This window comes from Colossoma macropomum, unplaced genomic scaffold (assembly GCF_904425465.1).
Source record: "Colossoma macropomum unplaced genomic scaffold, Colossoma_macropomum, whole genome shotgun sequence".
Lineage (NCBI taxonomy): Eukaryota > Metazoa > Chordata > Actinopteri > Characiformes > Serrasalmidae > Colossoma > Colossoma macropomum.
Genome location: NW_023494784.1, coordinates 18,403,751 through 18,424,679, shown reverse-complemented (window position 1 = coordinate 18,424,679; position 20,929 = coordinate 18,403,751). Strand labels below are relative to the sequence as shown.

Sequence of the window (20,929 nt, the reverse complement as noted above, 5' to 3'; positions counted from 1 at the left end):
GGCTTGGGTGGTATCTATGTTTTCATACCTTCATACTCTCCTGAAATTTCTCTCAGGAATATGGTATATGATGGTATTTGTGTAAAAGCTGAGCTGTAATACTTTTGTCAGCTCGTCTATTATTGTTTCAGAATCAAAAAAAGTAGTTCACTTTACATGGTTACCGATAAATAGAAAAAGTGAATACAGCGCACAATTTCCAATCCATCATTAAAATAATGTCAAAACCATCTACTGAATAACTGGCAAATGTTAAAAGTGCTGCTAAGTAGGAGAGAGGAGCTGGTTAGCATTAGCGTCGCTAGCATGCTAACAGCTCTGCCCCCCACAGCACTTGTTCAATTCTGGCTAACTAAAGCATTGACACAAATTTAGATGATTAAAAATAATGATTAAAATCTGAGAGAGTGAGGTCGAGCAACCGTTGAAGGAAAAGAAAGGCAAAATTAAACTTGTTCTGTGTTTGGATCTGTAGTCTGTCAGGCTATGTTAAACAGAAGGCTACCTTAACCCAAAATGTGCCACCCTTTGCAGTACAGGCCTGATTTTAAAAAAACTGTAGCTCTGTTGACACAAATTTAGATGATAAAAATGTCTGAGAAAGCAAAAGTAAAAGTGACAGTAAACTGAAATCAAACATGTTCTGTGGTGTTTGGTAGAGAGCTTAGTTAGCAGGCCAAACATGATTATGCTGTGTGTGTGTGTGCAATTAAGGGCCTCTATCAGCAATTGGTGCCCCTTAAAGTAGCTTAGTAATTTCCTAAGGTAAAGTAATTTACTAATTCGAAGGGGTGTCTGGATACTTTTGAGCATATATTGAACAAATGTATGAACAGCATTAAAATAAAGGCTAATTCAAATCAATGAAGTATAATGTAAACAGGTGCAAAAATCCAAATTGAAAAATAGATAAAACATAAAGCAAATGCTTAACCTGAGCACAAAACGAATTTTGGACTATGTTAAGCCTTATATAAACATCATTAATCAGAATGCACAGACAAAATTGTTTGTGTGCGTGTTTAAAGTACTTGACAATGTGCAGAATGAATACTGTTGCTAAACTGAATTGCACTGAGTAACAACTTTAATTTGTGACTGTAATATGATTGCATGTATGGTCCTAATGCTGAGTGTAAAAAGAAGTACTTAGACATCAAAAAAAACCATTGAGTCCATCATGTTAGCAAGCAAACTGCCAACTGTAAAACAAATCATTGTAAAAGGTGGCTGGTTGGTTTAGTTTGCAAACATCTGAAAAGTTTATTTCCAGACTTCTGCAGATTTACAACCAGAATGTCTTTGTGCACACAATCCCATCAATGAACACAAGCTCCCGGATGTTGATATTTCCACCTCTGTGCTTTACAGTGCTCTTAGTGTCTCCAGGCTTTATCCACACAAAGAGTCTACCATCAGTTTCATGTGGGCTTCCACTTTATTTTAATTGTCTCTAATAACTGTGTAGCTACACATTAACAATCAACGCAACAACAACGTAACTACTGTTATGAATTCACTATTACAGATGGATTACAGTAGTACAGCTCAGATAAATATACTTGTATCAACATGTATATCACTGCTGCTGGAACAAAACCTCGTATCTCCATTTTTGCTGCCTTTATTTATTTGCATAATTTGAACATGCCAGTTGCATTTTACATTGTAAATTGTATTATGAATGGATGAAAGGAATGGTCTAAAAGGTCTGTAGGTAGATTTATTTACATTAAAAATAAAATATGTTTTTGCCTTTTCCTGTACAGTTACCACTTTGAAGATACAAGGTTTTGCTCAGACAGTGACGGTATACAAGTGTATCTTGATAGCTGTAACAGCATAATTTCTCTTATGTAACATAGTGCGGATAATTACATTTGTACAAATTGCTTTTTTTTAACAACAAGAACTTTCCTCACTTTTGTAACAGGAGGTACGTAGTAATCTACATTATGGAGTGGTACCATCAACGGTATGTCTTCAATACCATTAGTTAGGGAAGATAATTGCCCCATAATGCACTGCAATTATATTTTTTAAGTTGTACTGACTCCACACACTGTGTCTTTTCTCCAGCTTTTAATGTAATTGTTCTGTTTTAAACATCAGGTTATAAAACGGTAAACTTACGCATCTTTCTCCTAGGAATAACTTATGTAATGTATAAAGTTGGACTTTGTCGTACCTTTGAGGCTACATTTACACTATTTGACGGTGTACACACCATCTGCACAGGAAAAGGCTAGCTGTCCTAATATTTAGCTAACTGTAGTAGTATGCTTTTGTTGTTACAAGGTAACCTAACCAAAGTTCAGGCTTTGGTTCTTTAAGAGTAACTTTAACGTAAATAATTAAAATACGTGTTATTATACTTGAAATAATGTGTATTATACTACCGCAAAAGCATTGTTCATATTGCCAATCTGTAATTTCACTGTATCTATATAACAACTATACAGAAACTGTACTTGTTAATATAAGTGTAGCTTTTACATTGTTACTGCGGAATATTTGTGCTGAAGCACAAATCAAATGGATTAATACCAATCCGTAATTTCACAGCACCAACATGAAGGGCATCTGCTGTTGCTGTTAGCCTCGCTAGCATGCTAACAGCTCTGCCCACCACAGAACATGCCAATGGGAACAAACCATCACATTACAGAAAGGTTTAAACTCTTCTAGATCACTGTACTGGTACCAGCACACTTACATTGAAGCGTTCACTTCTGATTTGTATACATGATTTCTATGCATCGATTCATCCAGCAATACAGTGATGCAATATACTGTTAGAATGCTTGAAATCTCAGGAATAAATTCCCGCAAACCATTTTATGATCCATTATTCACAGCAGTCATGATCGCTTCATTTGCAACACAAGCACTGAATGAGCAAACTCTAGCAAATCTCTGGGTCCTTACCTTCAAAGTCTTGCTGCTATCCACAGAGGCACTATAACCCAAAAGATGCGGTCTTGATAACATGGCAAGATTCAGAGATCAGGCGGAAATAAACTCTAACCTCTGTCACTCTCTGTCAGTAATTCATATCATTATTCTGACGGGAAAAAACAGAGTGTTACCTTTCAAATAGATAATGACTGTAGCCCAAAGGATGAGGGAACAGCGCTCCTTTTACTTTGGGTATGCCATTTCAGGCAAAAATGGAGTGACAGTTAACAGGTTGAAGCCAGAACTTTGGTTTAGGTTATCATGTCACAACACCAGAATACTTCTACAGCTAGCTAAAGGTCAGTAAATTTGGCATTTCCTGTGCAGATACAGTGCAGCTACTCACATAATGTAGGTAACTGTAAACATCCTGTTACAATCAGAAAGCTCTTCTTATAAAAACAGCAGTTCACCATATTACACAAGTGTAATTACATAATTGAAAACATGCTACTACAACTATGAAGATACACGTGTGCAATAATATGAATAAAAACTGTAGTTGATACACATGTATTCTCATAAGCTGTACTACTGTAATTAAGCTGTAAACACCAGTAGTTACAATGTTTTTGCATGCATTATTAATATGTAACTACACAGTTATTAGAGATATTTTAAAATAAAGAGGGCCAAAATTGCGCTAAAAATGTTTTTCTCCAAAAAAACAATATGATTTACTGAAACATTTTATGAATTAACCTAAAGAATTTGGATTACATGATTAAAGTGTCTAAATATTTTTTGGGGGCCACTATAACTAAAGCATTTTATACTAACTGCAATGTGACTGAACACAAAAATAGCTTTTTTAACCCCCTTTTTAGTGCTTGTAATTCACTACTGTGTCCAGAAGAGGCTGAAAGAAGACAAGAGGACAATTTTCCAGGCAAGCAAGCATATGACTTTGATGATGAATGACCTCATCCACTGTTACTTTAATCAAAGACTGAATCCGGAACACCAGACCCTGCTGTAGCAATTCAAACAAAAGAAGTATGACACAGAATTAGCTATGGATTAGGAAAAAGCATCCGAGAGCCTCAGTAAACAATGGGCAGGAGATGCCGGTACACATTATTGGCCATACTTTTGTGCAAAAAGCATGAATATGGCATATTATGTTTTGAGTCTGACAAAAAGTGGAAGAACAGTACTCAACATCACAGAACTGCAGACGAAGGGTGGTCGTTTTGGAAAGTGCTAGCGTTTATCTTTATAAAAGAGAAGTGAGTCCACATCCTCTCGTCTCCACATCACTTCCTAATTAGACAAGGGCTGAAGCAAAACACTCCACCGACCTACAGCAAACAGATCAGCGCACAGGAGCATATGACAGCAGAGTAAGTAGATACTCATTAACAAATGCATCAGTCAAAGAGAAAAGTGCTGCCAGAATATGAAGAATGTCTTTAGCATGTCAAGTGACTTAATAATGCTTCTTTTCTCGACTAGCTTAAGCCTTAATGGTACGAAAATGCACAGCATATAGAGGATCATTTAAAAATGTATTATAGAATACTTCTAAGCATGTATTTACTCAAAAACTGTGATCAAAACTGCTTTTAGATAAACCCAAGCAAAAATGATGTCTGCTTACGTATGTAAGATACTCTGTTTGGAACCAAGGTGTATGATTTGCTGGACAGATGACATCTAAAAGTGAGCATTTAGTCAGAAACTCATACAGCATAACTAAGAACCAAATATTTAAGGCCAGGAAAAGCATCTCAAAGGACGTTTGTGGAAAAAGGGTGATCAAGATGATGTTCAGTAAGTTTATTGTGCTGTATCACAAAATATCCACTGCACTGTAAAAAAAACAATTCAGTTTTTTACTTAAAAGGGCAAGTAACCTGGTTGCCTTCACATTTTCAGTTCAATGAACCCAAATGTTAAGAAACCAGGTTATAACTTTATATTTAACCGATGACTCAATTTTGCAGTGTTCCAATGTCTTATGTAGTTTTAATCTGCAATCTAAGGAGTTTTAAAAAGTCACATTTACAAAATAATGCTGACTTTTTTGTTTTAAAAAGTACTTATAACTTTTTTTTTTTACATCTCAGGCTGTGCAATAACCACACATGGGCGTACAACCAAATTTCAACATGTTTATTCACACTTTTTAAGCAAGCGAGATCTCACTTTACAGTTCCACTACACTTTGTAGTTCTACAGTCAGTAGTAGTCAGACTGGAGTCTGACTGGAGTCAGACTGGAATCTGTTTTTCTGTATACTTTGTTAGTCCCCTTTTATCCTTTTCTTTAACAGCTAGGACCACCACAGAACAGGTATTATTTAGGTGGTGGATCATTCTCAGCACTGCAGTGACAGTGATGTTGTGGTGGCTTGTTAGTGTGTGTTGTGCCGGTGCAAGTGGATCAACACAGCAGTGCTGCTGGAGTTTTTAAACACTGTCCATCCATCTTGTAGAAGAAAAGTCAGAGACAGTAGCTCATCTGTTGCAGCACTGTTTGTGTCAGTCGTCGTCATACTCTGCTCACAGGACTCTGGTGGCTGTATGTTTTTGGTTGGTGGACTATTCTCAGTCCAGCAGTGACACTGAAGTGTTTAAAACTCCAGCAGCACTGCTGTGTCTGATTTACTCGTGCAAGCACAACACACACTAACACACCACCACCACCACATCAGTGTTAGTGCAGAATGACCCATCACCCTAATAATACCTGCGCAATGGTGGTCCTGACCATTGAAGAACAGGATAAAAGGGGAGCAAGACAGAAACAGCGTAGTGAAACAGTCGGACTGCAATTGTAGAACCACAAAGTGCACTTATATGGTAAGTGGAGCTGATAAAATGGACAAAGGCCCATATTCACAAAGCTTCTCAGAGTAGGAGTGCCGATCTAGGAACAGATAGCTCTCTTAGTTACTATGCCTTTACTGATAGGAACAGATCCTACATCAGCACTCCTCCTCTGAGAAGCTTTGTTGAATGTGGTCAAGGAGTGAAGAAACAAGGAGGTGGTTTTAATGTAAAGGCTGATCGGTGCATGTAACTAGATGACTCTGAAGTGTTCCCAAGTTTACAGCTGTTAATACAGTGCTTTTGAAATGCTCTCATGATTATCTGCCGCCAAACAGGAGAAACTGAAGCTTTAAAGTTGTGAAAAAATATAATTATATCTTGAAATACAGCACAGAGCAAAAATCAGTGATCCTTTATTTATGTAATTTTCAGTCAACATACCCATTAAATACGTGTTATTTCTTTTCAGACAGCATGAAAACAAAGAAAACATGTATTTAACAGAAAATTACACAGAAGCCTCAACAACTAAATATGAAGTTTTTCAGTATTTGACGTGTCCACCCTTTGCCTTTCTTACAGTTTCCTTTCTTTTCAGGAGACTTGCTCTAAGTTTGTCAAAGAAATCTGCAGGGATATTTTTCACACCTCCAAGATTAGGTCTTAGAAGTTGGGTGCATTTTCTGCTTCTCACGATCCAAGTAATCTCAAACATGTTCAAGTATATTAAGGTCTGGACTGGTCAGTCCATTGTTCTGAGAACACCAGCAGCAGCTTTGTCTTTTTCCATTTTCTCAGTAACATCTTCTGGACAACTGCACATCCTTCCAGACTCATAGTACTGAGTTGTCTTCTCACAGTGGAAGGATGGACCTGAAGAGTGGATTGTGCTTAATGGCTGTTATGACTGGAAATTAAAAAATAAAAGGTGGTCTTAGACCTCCGCACAATACTATATATATATCTATATCTATATATATATACATATATCTATCTATATATCTATCTATCTATCTATCTATATATATATATATATATATATATATATATATATATATTCTGTTCAGATACCTCGGGGTAAATAATCCACATGAAAATTCTCTCATGTATCTCACCAATTATCACCCTATAGAGGTTATCCATATTTTTAATATGGCCTAAACATTTTGCACTTAAGTTTTTAGAACCTTTTTTTGTAGTAATATTCATTATGATATGTAATATATAGAACAAATATGTGTTACATCATAAGCTTCACTGAAGCTTGCAAGAAAAGGAGAAGATATTATGTGTCTCAGCTTTATTCTTTTTTTGCTATTTTTACCTTTACTTATTTTCTGTTTTTACTTTTATTTTTACCATTTATTTGTGGTTAATAGTTGTAAAAAACCTAGCAGGCATCTGGATTAAGACTAGTTTAAACAGTAATTAGCACACACATAGTGCATCAACAAAGTCACAGGTATTTAATATACACAGAGATCCTATGTCTAGCACTGGTTAAGTTCAAACTACATTGTTTTCTTTTAGTCTAATTCCATAAACCTTTTTTTAAAAATTAATTTAATGAACTATGTCATGTTCAGTCCACATGTTTCGGTTTGTCCTTTAGTGGTTTTGAAAATGCAAAAATGGTAACAGGTGAAAACCACACTGTGCTCTTCCGGTAGCTCTGTTGACTAAACTGAGCTTACATGAAAAGTCAAGGCAAGTTTTGTAGTCAGCATTTAAATACCATACCCCTTTTATGCCTTCTCTAAACAAGAACAGTTGATAAATATTAAAATAAAGATGGTAGCCTTTTCTATGACTACTGTAGTGGTTACTGTATGTGTGAAATACAACACTGAAAGGAAAATGCTTATTTATTTTTTTCATGTAGGATCCTGGCGATCTCGCCTTCTGGCAGTCCAATGGCAGTCTGTCCCCAGCTCATAGCATCTAACAATTCCATATGTTTGTGTCAGACCTTCACCACCCATCTGTTCCTGCCCATCCTCTACAGTGCAATGTTCCTGACCGGCCTGGCTGGGAATGTCCTCTCCCTTTGGATTTTCATGGCAAAGATCTCAGGCAAATCTCCCACGCACATCTACCTCATCAATCTAGGAATCTCAAACTTGTTGCTGTGCCTCACTATGCCCTTCATCGCAGCCTACTATGCTCTTGGCACCAGCTGGTCTTCAAGGAGCTCAATGTGTAGGCTGGCTATAAATGTTCTGACCCCAGTTCTCCACACCAACATCGGTGTAGGCATGATCATTCTCGCTTGGCTGGCACTAAGTCGCTGTGCCACACTCGTCCAGCACAGCCATGGGCCTCGTCCCAGCAAATGCACCAAAGTCCTGCCCAAAGTCTTCTTCAGCAGGCTGCGCCAAACCTCTTTCGCCTTGGGCGTATGCCTGGGGACTTGGGCCATTGTGGCGACAGCATCAATACCGTCGGTGGTGGTTTACTCAATGAAAGAGACAGAAGTAGTGGAGGATGGCGACAAGCAGATGTGTTACAGCGTCGCAGTGGAAGTTGGTGGGTCTGGCTCTCAGGCTTTTGCCATGATAGGCATTGTCATATTCTTCCTCTGCCTCCTTGTAGTGTTAAGTGCCTACATGGCTGTGATTAGGCATTTCTACAGGTCCAGAAAAAGCACAATCATCTCTGATAGACAGAGGGTCTATGTAAGAGTGTTCCGCAATATTGTGGTCATCCAATTTGTGCTGGTGGTCTGTCTCCTACCATACCACATCTACAAAGCAATTTTCATTAACTTGGCACAAACTGACTCTAGGGGAAATGGAACAGAGTGCCACTCCCTCTCTACCTATGTGGAGATTAAGAATGTTCTCCTCTGCCTGGCGGCTCTGCGCTGCAGCACAGACCCCATCATGTACTTCCTGCTGGACAAGACCTTCAAAAGGCACACCCTTTGCTTGTTCAGAGGGAGCTCCAACACCCAAGACAGCCATTCGTCAAGGACTGAATGTGGCCAGTCTGCTCCACACAACAACAGCTCGTCAAAAGGTGCCGCGACACACAATGTGCATTCATATTCAAAAGACTAGTGGCATGGACAAACAAACTTAGCACTGTCAATGCAGCCATGAAGGGAAGTGAAATGCTGGTGAAACATGCATTTTCCTCTAAGTGGGGACTTTCCATTGTAAATGGAAAGGAAACCATTAGACAAAGCCCTGAGAACCAGGTGTCCACCATGTTTTTAACCTATGTTTAGGTCTGAGGTAGCATCAGTTTTTCCTTCCTCCCCTCAGTACGCCTGGGGAACTGGTTTAAAGGGATGTGGAGGCCTGATGTGAAATTTTGAATGCATTAATGCATGCACTTCATCCAGTGAAAAGGCTGGACAGAGGGAAGCTGTATGTAAGTCATACAAATGAGAAGAGTTTAGCAGAAAGAACCCATTTAACTAACATTAAGAAATGCAATGTATATATCAAACTACATTTTAATCATATCCAACTGTTAATACGCACTCAATACAAGCTGAATTTAGTCTGCGTTTAGTCATGCTTGTAGTTCCATGCTGCATAAATACTTTAATGGTGAAATAGCATTGTGTCTGTTTACCAATAATTTTCTCATTCAATTCTGTGAGTTAAAAAGTAAAAAAACCTTAAAATGTAAAAAAAAAGTCTTATATGTTGTTTAGTTCAATTTAAAGAGAAATTCCACAGTTTTTTCAAAGTTTCTGATTCAATGACTGAAAGGTAAACATTCTGACGTGTCCACCCTTCGCCTTTCTTACAGTTTCCTTTCTTTTCAGGAGACTTGCTCTTTTTGTCAAAGAAATCTGCAGGGATATTTTTCACACCTCCAAGATTAGGTCTTAGAAGTTGGGTGCATTTTCTGCTTCTCACGATCCAAGTAATCTCAAACATGTTCAAGTATATTAAGGTCTGGACTGGTCAGTCCATTGTTCTGAGAACACCAGCAGCAGCTTTGTCTTTTTCCATTTTCTCAGTAACATCTTCTGGACAACTGCACATCCTTCCAGACTCATAGTACTGAGTTGTCTTCTCACAGTGGAAGGACAGAAACACCTGTGGATTTGTTCAGACCTAAAGCAAGAGTGGATTGTGCTTAATGGCTGTTATGACTGGAAATTAAAAAATAAAAGGTGGTCTTAGACCTCCGCACAATACTATATATATATATATATATATATATATATATATATATATATATATATATATATATATATATACACACACACACATCTATCTATCTATCTAGCTATATATACATACACACACACACACACACACACACACATATATATGTGTATATAGATACCTAGGGGTAAATAATTCACATGAAAATTCTCCCATGTATCTCACCAATTATCACCCTATAGAGGTTATCCATATTTTAATTAGCTGAGGTGATATGGCCTATGTTGTTTAGTTCAATTTAAAGAGAAATTCCACAGTTTTTTCAAAGTTTCTGATTCAATGACTGAAAGGTAAACATTTTGTTTTGATTTGAATCTGTGCCTGGCACAGAAACTTACTGACTCCATTTTTTTTATTGTGGTGGTGATAGGAATCAGGGGTTGCAATAGCCATTTTAGTCTATATAGCCATTTTCAATTTCTATCCAAATCAACCGTCATGCTAGTCATGTCTACTGAGTTTTCATATAGTAATGGTATAATTATAGCAAATCCAAAAACATAAGCTTTCCTTTGGTACTATTTTGCCTTACAATGTACTGCAAGTACCTCCCTGCTATGAATAGGCTAAGATCTTATAAAAACTATCATAAAACAATGTCTCAGGCATTGGGTAACCATAACTTTCAGTAAGGGGGCTTTAAGAGGCATTAAACCCCAGACATCTAGTACAAATCACCACCAACTGTGGGCAGTGCTGACTCTGAATTTTTCTGAATTTCTCTAGCACATTTCTCTAATCAACCCCCACTCTGAATGACCACTTAATTATGAAGAAAAGTTGAAAATTTGGCAGAATTCATGGAGGTATTCGTGAGTATTTAACATTGTGAAAAACTGATTTGGTTAATATCTCTTCCCAGGTAGCAAATCCACATGTTAAGGAAGACTATGCTGTTTCTCTAGCAACCATTTTTCCATTACTCTGCCTTAACATCCTTTCCATTAGTCATTTAAACACTGATTAGCAACGTAATTCTGATCATTCTCTCCGACTGTCCCAGCTGATTAGCTACAGCATTAAAGCAAAATGGTCAACAAGTAAATATGCAGATTTACCATTTACCCTACAGCCCTTTCACACAACAGCTCTCGCGCAGCAAATTAACTGTAAACAGAAGAGGTTGCGTGTGAACGAAATCCCAATAAGACTGACACCGTGACTTACCTGAACAAGATCTAATACAGTTCCTGAGAAATCACAGAGGTCTCATGTGAACAAAAGCTGAAAGATTACTGGGAAAGACAACATAGTCTTAAGTACAGCCAGCAGCCAAGCCTTTCTGAAGTGCTCTGCTTTCACAAAATGCAGAATAATTTCAGCAGCTAAACGTTTTGACCAATAAAGCAAAACTTAAATAGGCAACAAAATAAGCTTTACAAATCATTTTAGTTGTAACAAAAATGATAAATAGTGATTAAAAACGCTGTTCGTTCCTTTCGCTTTCCTGAACTGGTCAATTGTGTTTAAACAGTTTGAGCAGCCGCAGATAAACAGTGAAAATATCAGCCATGTGGAACTTTCAGTTTCTTCCATTGACATTAGACACATGATTAAAAAACATTGATCATTTCAAGGATTACATCAAGATTCATATAAACACCCAAGAACTTGTACATTTCAGGTTTGATACCACTTGAAAACATGGCATTCTCCTCGATACACAGAACAGAAGCAGAACAGAAGCAGAAAGGAAAGTCCTTGCAAGCGCACAGACACCATCTGTAACAACAGTTTTTGAAATAGCCAAAAAATCCCAGCACTAATGCTAAAGTATAACTAAAATATATTCATTGCCTTGGATGATCAACCATTCTCTGTTGTCACTGATGTTGTATTTCACTGCATCTATATACTATAACAACTTGAGTAAGTTTATTTTAGGTGAGTAGATTTTATTTGTTATCACCTTTTGTTTTTTGTCCAAGTGTATCCTGAATTTGGATTTTAATTTCAGTCAAAAATTTTCATTTCAGTACATCAATACTTTTTACAGTTAAATTTTCATTTTTCTGGAGTGAAAAACATCATGGCAGCTCTGTGTTGCATAATGTAGCCAGTGACACTTAAATGGTTTGAATGTATTATTATAAGAAAATTATTTCCTTTACACGGAATCTCATGACTGCATTTGCGAACTGCTTTCATCTCAAATTCTTCCATTTGTACCTGTTGTACCAGCAGCTTAAACCATGCACTGTATCTGCATAGACTTGTGAACGGCTTCTTTTGCACAGTGCTGCTGCTGTGATGCTACAGCTCGCTCTTGTGATAATCAATAAAGCCTTTCATCCTGGCTTCACGTGTGCATGAAGCACAGTTGTAAGCTGTGAGTCTATTTTTTTTTCTTGCGTGCTGCGACCAGTATACCACTAGTGTTCAAGCGTACAAAGTACTTCCTTGCAATGGTTTTACTTGAAACTGGAGTAAAAATAAAAGCACCTCTTTAGCAGCCTTGTAGCTGGTATAAAAAGTTGCCTAATGTCGACCACCGTCTGAACACACACATAACAACATTGGTCAGGAGTGTTGACACTGTGGGTAAAACTTTGTGATTGCCCAAGCCTAGTTCATTCTCAGAGAAGCAGCACAGAAAGACTAATGCTATGCACTGGCTTAGGATTCTGCTAACTATGAAAGCACTGCATTAAGAGCCATTCATCCTGCAAGCACAAAACCCTATACAACAAAAATATTTAATCTTAATATATATTTTAAAAATATCTGAGTCGATTTCCAATTCAGCCAGAATGGCAACAAGTTGAGATCACAAGAAATTGTTTTTTGATTGACGTGAAGGAAACATGAGACACAAAGCAACATCACAGGCCTAATCTGAGTCACACAGAGAGAGCATGACAGTGCAGCAAGTTTGGGAAGAGCACGTCACTGCACAGCACTACAACAAAACCACTATTTACTTCCTTCCTTAATTTCAGCATCGGTTCCCAAAGCACTTGTGTGTGTCATTCTTCGTGACTTGGGGAATGATGTGAACCCTCTATGAAGACATCTTTACATCTGTGTGTGTGTGAGAGAGAGAGAGAGAGAGAGAGAGAGAGAGAGAGAGAGATGAAGAGATGGGGGGAGTGTGAGAAAATGAAACTATTTGGCTGCATCCTTCCTAATGTCAAGTTTCTTTCTTCTCAGTGACAGCTTTGTCGTGTCAGCAGCTTCTGAAGCTCACATTAAAAAATCTGGTGAAGCCAGTGAAGCTCTTCTCTTATCTACGTCTACATCTGCTGTGTCTCAGTGGAATCACAGAGGACTTTAATACCATATTATGTTCATAGACTGGTGTTTATGTCTTTATCAGAGTGTTTCTCTTTCTTCTCTATCTGCATCAACTGCCTTAATCATGTTGACATAATATGTCTTTAGAAAGCTGTTTAGCTGCTACTGTAGATATAGAATTACACACTAACTGGATCATAACTGATCGTTCTCTTTAATGTCTAAAGCACTATTCAGACAGGATTAGTGTGAATAACACTGTGGGGAGGTGGGGTAATGTCATTTTTACAGGTGTCTCTCAGTGCTTTCAGTCCTGTCCAAATCCACCATGTCAGTCGTTTTTAAGGACTGAGTGCTGCGTTCTTGTAGGGTTCTAAATACCAAAAATGGTCATAATTCATTCTCACATGATAATTTTCCCATATACAGAGGCTCTCAGGGGGTCTGGGATCCCCTAATCAACTCTTGGGAACCGACACAAAATTAAGTTTTTGGCAGGTCTATAAAAGCATTTAAACAACACCATTAATTCGGCTTATCTGAGTTCTAACCCCTAAATTTCAACTTGTAAAAAATTATAGTAATACTTTTTTGTATTTGTTTGCGTTGTTTTAAAAGATCTTTTTTGATTTCTTTTAAAGTGAAGTTTAAAAATGTAGATTCATCATGAGTTACATTTTTTAATAAAAAAAACTATTCAAATACTGCTGTCCCACGTTGTCCCACACATCGTCACTTTTGAAACACAAAGTGTTCTAGTCCACAGGTGGAGCCTTCTTTAAGCCACACTCCTGCATTTCAGAGCATTTTAGAGCAGAAGTGAGACTGTATTTCTGTCCCTCATGGCCTTTTGAAGTGTCCTAAAGTCTGAAAATCAGTATGTGTCACAGCTGAAATGCATACTTTAAAGTAAAGGTTTTTGTGTTTTAAATAAAATATTATGATTTGGTGTACAGCTGTTCGAAGCTGTGTTTGCTAGTCATGTACTGACTAGTTATGCTCTGCTCAAAAAAAGAACTAAAATTGTCACTACTGAAACAGTCACTACTGATACATTTGGTATCGATTTCAGTAGTGTTATGACTGTTTTGGTAGTGAAACATGTGAATGTTCAGTCATTGAACAAATATAATTAAGTTATAGGGCCATTCAAAGCAAAAGGATTTTGGTCTAAGGTTCAAGTCTACAGTGTCTAAGAAGGCTCAATGAACTGCAAATAAAAAATGAGCTGCAAAAGCAGAAAACACTTCCACCAAAATACCACCATACGCACTGCATTTTACAAACGCACTCCAAAATAATAAGATGCACTGCAACTTTGTAGATGCTCTGCAAACTGAGAAAACACTGTCATCAAAATGAGATCTACATTTCACAAACATGCTGCACTTCAGAGTCAGTCACGACACAACGGAAATGTTTCCGGAGGACACTCAGCGAGGATGGAGCCACTCAAACTTGCAGCATAAACATTTACTGGTAAAAGTAAGTAAACCAGTAAAACTTGAGCAAATAATATTATTGTATCGTGAAGCCATAGAGTGTAACTATAAAAATTCAAATAGCAATACGAGGACTGAAAACTACAGTAATACAGCTATGACAAGTCAGATAGCTAACCAGCCAGTCAAGTTAGCCATAAACTTTCTGGGATGCGAGGATCTGTGTTCTGATCAGCTATGATTTTTTCACCACAGATGTTGCATCTCTTTTGAGAATCTACCAGAAACATTTCCATTGTGTTGTGACTCACTTCCGTTGTGTTGTGACTGGCTTTGCAGCGTTTCTGAAGTTGCATGTGTTTTCTCTATTAGTGGCACACTGGTGAAATGTAGTTCACGTGTAGTTATGTTGAAGGAAGTGTTTTCTGAATTTGCATTGTGTTTAGGAGTCTGCAACGTGCTTTAATTGTGCTGTGCACAGGGTCTTGCTGGTGACCTCACAGGTCAGTTTAAGTCCAAAATGTATTTTCAGCTCTGAACCAATTTAGTAGAATGATTCACAGATGTAAACGTGTTGTTTCTCGTGATGTCGCAGAAGGCTGTTTTTGCACCTTAGTGTCAGTATGTGGACCTTATGGACAGGGTCATGACATGGTGTAGCGACACATGAAGAAGCATTTACTTGTGTTCTCTGTTGCTAAAATTGAGCCGACATTTATTGTTCTACCTAAACATTATTACATAAAATGACAGAAAATAAAGTTTGATTGTCGATGTCGAGAGTTGATGTCGGTGGTAAACTCCCAAGATAATGACACTTCTAATGACACACTGCGTTCACTGCAGCTAGACAGATGGTTAGGGTAAACGCAATATAAGATTTATACCCTTTCTTGGCTTGCAGGCAGTGTGTAAATCCAGTAGCCACTACCATTTCTATAACTTTTCCCCAAGATGTCTAAACCCATGTGAATCAGTCATAAACATTACACATGTCCTGTGGTAAAACTTAAGCAATCTCACTTACAGAAAGATTTGGCCCTGAACAGGACAGTAGAGAATGCATGAGAAAAATACTCTCTTTCTAAAAGGCTCGTCACAAATTGTCCAAAATGTGCTCAATTAACCAGGATTTCACCCTGATTTGTTGGTCTCCAAATCAATATTTTAGGAAGAGAATCATAGCAATCTCCACCAAACATGCACTACCCACTAATTTTAGGTCACAGAGCCTGTAATTCACAAAATAGCACAAAATGGCAGAATAAAAGGGATTTCCAATAGGTCACACTAACTCCAGCTACTGCTCTGTCCAATACTGCATATTTCTCTGCAAGTTAGCCAGACAGCTAGAGTTCTCTGGGCTGCCCTGAGGGCTTTCAGACTACAAATGAGCTGTAAATGCAGGCCGCAAATGAACCTATACACCTCAGTGTTATGCCGCCCACCATGTTGACAACAAACATAACACAAGTGGGAGGACTGTGCTAGTTCTGCACCAGTCCTTCACCTTGTAGCACAGCGAATGAGATCTGTCAACAGTTTACAAAATAACTGAATACATTTCCAAAAACAATCAGCAGAAATAACAGACAATAACAGTGTGATAGAGTCAGAAAACAAATGAATGCATTACTCTATAATGAGTACAATCAGTACAGCGAAGGTCTTGGCAGGAGGAGGGGAGGGATCAGTTAGATGGGAGAGAAAGAAATCACTGAGGGGGCACAACTATTTTCACCCAAAAATGGGTGGTGATATAGGTGATAAACAGTAAACATGCTAAGCTGAGTAACATTAACGTAAACTTTTGGGGCTACATGTGCCTCGTAAAGAACCTATCCTGCATTACCCCCAAACATACTGCACAAAATAATTAGCCAACATGACAAATGATTACAGATGATTAATGTTCGATAGTTAACACATCATACCATCGCACAGCCTACTTCACATGCTGTGGCAGACAGTGTGCTATGGTGAGCGATAAACTCACGAAAGACAAAGAAATCTTACAAGAAGCCTATGGCAACACTGTTAAGTTACATCATGGCAATGATGCTAATTTATAAGATATGCTAAATTTGGCATTTTTAATACTAAAAAGACTGTAATAATATACAGTGATGAGAAAAACACAGCAAACAAAAACCTAAGCCTAACCATACTAGGCTAAAGCATACTGCCACGGCAGTCTGACTCAAAGAAGACAACATGACTGAGATAAAATTGACACCTTCACTCTAAAGCACGCATCTGCTCACCACAAGCACATGTGCCCAATGAAGATGACATACAGTTAAAATCAGACAGTCAAGATGTATGCCGATTAGAAAAACACAGCAAACTTACAACCCTAAACCTTATCATCTTAGACTAAAGCATACGGTCACAGCAGGCATGAAAAATGTTAATGGTCCATTTATGTCTTACATGTAATGACTCAATGCACTGAAGTAACGTTAGACGTTTGCTTTGATATTTTCACAAAGACCATGTCAGCACTTGTAGTAAAAGAGCACAGTAAGCAGCAAATTCACAGCTGGAGCTTCACATTCAAACACAGGCACGCTGACATCAAACTGAATGGCGGATGGCAAAGTCTGTTAAGCAATAATTGGAGGTCTGAGACTAGAAGTTGTACTTGACTGACAGCATAATGACTTGAATTGCCATAATACAAAGACAGCACTCAAAAAAAACTAATCAAGTTTCAAATCTTAAAAAAAATCAAATATTCTTTCCCTATTTGAGTACCTGTGGCTCGCCCCTGTGTTACACCACTATTAATTGTGTTGTGTGCTATTTAGCTGCCATTGACGTTACACAGAAAAAGAAATATTCGTGAATAAAAATGATCAGATTCAACTTGCAAAATCTTTTTTCCCTGTGGACAAATTCTAACCTCATGGTTTCAGAGATGAGATCGCATATATTTTCTTTAGTTTTATTTTGAAAACCAAATCAAGGGTGCTTACACAGGACTACAGAGAGATCTGAGGTTCCAGCAAGGTTGCGGATTTGATCCTGAGTGTCTATCATGAGGAACGGGACTCCAGGCTATAAGCTTCCTGGTGTACTGATGCTCTTAGAAAAGTACATATCTTCTCAGAATTAGCATAGGATATTTATGAGCTCTGGTAGAAAAAGTGCTGAAATATCATTCCAGGACACAAATATCAGTCAGAGGAAAATGGAACCCATGTTTTCTGAGTATCAGTACGTAAGAACTAGTTCACATATCCTCACACCACATTAATGACTCAAACACGCCCCAGCATCTTCAGCCACTTCATGGGATAGCAGCTATATGGAACCATTTCACATGTGGAAAGAAACAAACACTTAGCCCACTATAGGAACCTATTAATCACTCTTAGGCTGATGGTTTGCCTCCATGGAAATTGAAGTTTCTGAGCAGCACATTGAATGACATCAAGATGCTCTTGGGGTGCAACCTCCGTCACGCCGTTCTGCTCCAGGCATGCTTGTAAATGAGAATATGTTCTCAGTGCACTTTCTCTGCTAAAACTAGCAACAACCCCTGCACATTGAAGATTCTTCGTCTTTTGTCATATATATTCATTTTGTCTCATGCTAAACTGTATCTATAAGAAGATAAAAGTGTTTAAAGCAGCAGGAAGAGAAAGGCGCACAATTCTAAGATGTGTCATAGTTGCTGTGAAGCCCTCACTGCCAAGCTTAGATGCTGCTAAGATAAGTGTGAACTTTGGCTTTGTGCTCGCCTTGTTTGTTGTGAAAACAAACCGTCTATACTGAAGGACTTGTTAGCGGTTCTGTGCATTTGTTTGTGTGCGAGACAGTGTACCGTGCATGTTTTGCACGCCGGTGGTTGCAAATGACAGCCAGAGTGCAGAGTGACATGCTAAACTAAACAGCTTTACAGTTCAAATAGGCCACATAATGAACTATGACCATATTACTGTTCACCTCATACATCAGACAAGGCATGGAAAGTGGATAAAAAGCCATTACTAAAACTCACTACGATATTCATGTGAAGCCTAATATGGAGAACATAGCTGCCAGTGTTAGATGCAGTTGAATGGATATGAACACGTGATGCCAGGGCACAACATCAGCTTCCAACTGACAAGAGCTATTGGATAAAAATATTGGGCCAGATTTGTAAAACTCAGCGATGACTGTGCGGCGTCTTGCCAAAAGTGCAGCAGAGTAATAATGTCCTATTCTTAAAGTCACAGTTGCGGTGATCAGCAAACCGATCTTTCCTCACTGTTGCAGTATTTTTTGCAAGTCCTGCTAAAAGCCAGCTAAAATCAAAGTTGAAATGCTTCTGTGGTAATACATATTAATGGTTAACACTCAGTAAAGGCCTGTTTGGGTGCCAGAATGGTTCTCACAAAAATCTCAGAATCCGAGCTACAGATAAATAAAAAGAAAACAAATAATAATGTAGTAAGAAGTCTTATCTTCCAGTACCCGGTTTGACTAATCACCACTTCATTATGTTAAATCAGGTGTGCTGCTGAAGGAACTTAACTGTTCTTATAACCAGCAAACAAGTTACCAAATACTTTTTTCAGAATAAGAAATTCTAGTTACTTTAAACTGTATTTATTTTTACTTGCATTTATTCTAAAGGTATTTGGCGATTTTACAAGCAAAACACTCACTGGCAAAATAAATGGCTTTAAATAATCTGCCTCCATGCCTAGGACTTTTGCACAGCACTGTATCCACGTGGTATCAACTGTCAAAACTGGAGGCAAAAAACACAAAACAAAGAATTCTTCTTAAGCAGTTTACCTTCCTCTTCATGCACTCCTACAACTGCAGGTGCAATGTATACCTAGATGTTTTATCCAAACAGATCAAAAATTTCCTTGGTAAATCAACTTAGAGGAAGTATGTGCACACAGAAAAGGGAATTCAACCCACAATGGCTTCTTAGAAGAGTAAGAAGTTTTCTATCAGATTAGCTAAGGTGGTGTTTTTTTGCAGGGCCGTGTTCTGTTATTGCTAACAGCATGATTTCGTCCAAATCCAGGGGCCGGAATGTTAGCTTACTATTCAATTTTCAATAAATGTGAAATTTTAACTCATCCACAAATTTAAGGTTGAACCAAATTTGAATTAAACTGCAAGTTTTAGTAGCTTTAGCAGCTTTAGTGTTAGTATTTAGGCAGATTATGTTAGACTGCCTCATTTTCTCAGTTAACAAAAACTTTTACATAGGCTAACATACTGCCAAATATCAGGTGGAAGTGGCCTAGATCTGTTTTAAGACATGTTGGTCAAATAAACATGTTTTAATGTGCGCCATGTTTGGCTTACATGCAGTTTAACAGTGCAGACAGTGGAAAACAGTGACATGTTTGCCCAAAGTGACACAGCCTATGTGGGATCCCAGTTTAGGATCATCCTGGTTTGTGCTTTGTTATTCCATGTAGGTGGAGATGGGCTCTCAGAACGTATTTATGCATGTATTTTGTTTGATTTCGGTACCTCTTTAACAACACCACAAATGTATTCATGACATCAGCCACGAACACTGCATATGGACAAACAAATGGTATCGCAGTCACTGAGGTTGCACAGTGACAGCCCTGTGGTTATGGCAACATCCTTCCATATCACTCCACTACATCTGGTCACGCACTTGTCTCAAACAGCATTGATTCTGCAGTAGTTACAAAACTGATCATGAGCACAAGATCAGTCACTAGTCACAGTACAGACCCAGAAAGAGAACCTTCCAGTATTTCATTCAAACCCACAGAAACCTTATTATTCATAGTGTAAATATACCAGATTGTGAGATTGTGTAGTTCTGAGAAAGGAACTATATGTGAGACAGAAAGATCAGACCTGCATATGGGATCTTTAGAACAAGATGAAACACTTTATTGAGATGTTTTCAAGGATGTAACTTACACCTTGAACTGCCATGTGGCTGGTAGCAACTTCAGGTTGCAAAAAATAATGTATTTATAATAAAAACAAATAATCATTACAGAGCCTACCTTTACATCGCGGTGAATGACATTGTTGTCATGGCAATACCGCAGCGCCTCAAGGATCTGTCTCATGTAGTGACTAGAACGAGAATGACACACAGGGAGAAGCACTGAATGTAACTGCTATCCACCTGAGTACAAAAGAACAGCTCAGCTATACTGCTATATACTATATACTACACAGCTCAGTTTATGCTGTAAGTCAACCAGGTGACTGTATATTTCTCTTATATATTACAAGCCAGATCCATTAGTTGCTTTGCTTCTAAAAAAAAAAGAAACTGGCTTATCTCAGTTCTGGCACTTTGCACTATATTCAGCAACATTTTATT

The 20,929-nt window shown here is 38.0% G+C and overlaps 2 protein-coding genes across 6 annotated transcripts in view; one reads left to right on the top strand and one right to left on the bottom strand.

Moving 5' to 3' along the window:
- Positions 1-20,929, bottom strand: part of caska (calcium/calmodulin-dependent serine protein kinase a) — a 285,045-nt gene that overhangs the window by 80,196 nt on the left and 183,920 nt on the right. For all 5 annotated transcript variants that reach the window (XM_036584332.1, XM_036584563.1, XM_036584414.1 and 2 more), the window contains exon 5: positions 20,604-20,676. In XM_036584332.1, coding sequence (XP_036440225.1) covers positions 20,604-20,676 — 73 coding nt within the window. The remainder of the gene's footprint in view (positions 1-20,603; positions 20,677-20,929) is intronic.
- Positions 4,206-9,264, top strand: LOC118817873 (probable G-protein coupled receptor 82). Its single transcript, XM_036584895.1, has 2 exons — positions 4,206-4,301; positions 7,615-9,264. Exons 1-2 carry the CDS (start codon positions 4,291-4,293, stop codon positions 8,789-8,791), a joined length of 1,188 nt encoding a protein of 395 aa, XP_036440788.1. The 5' UTR covers positions 4,206-4,290; the 3' UTR covers positions 8,792-9,264.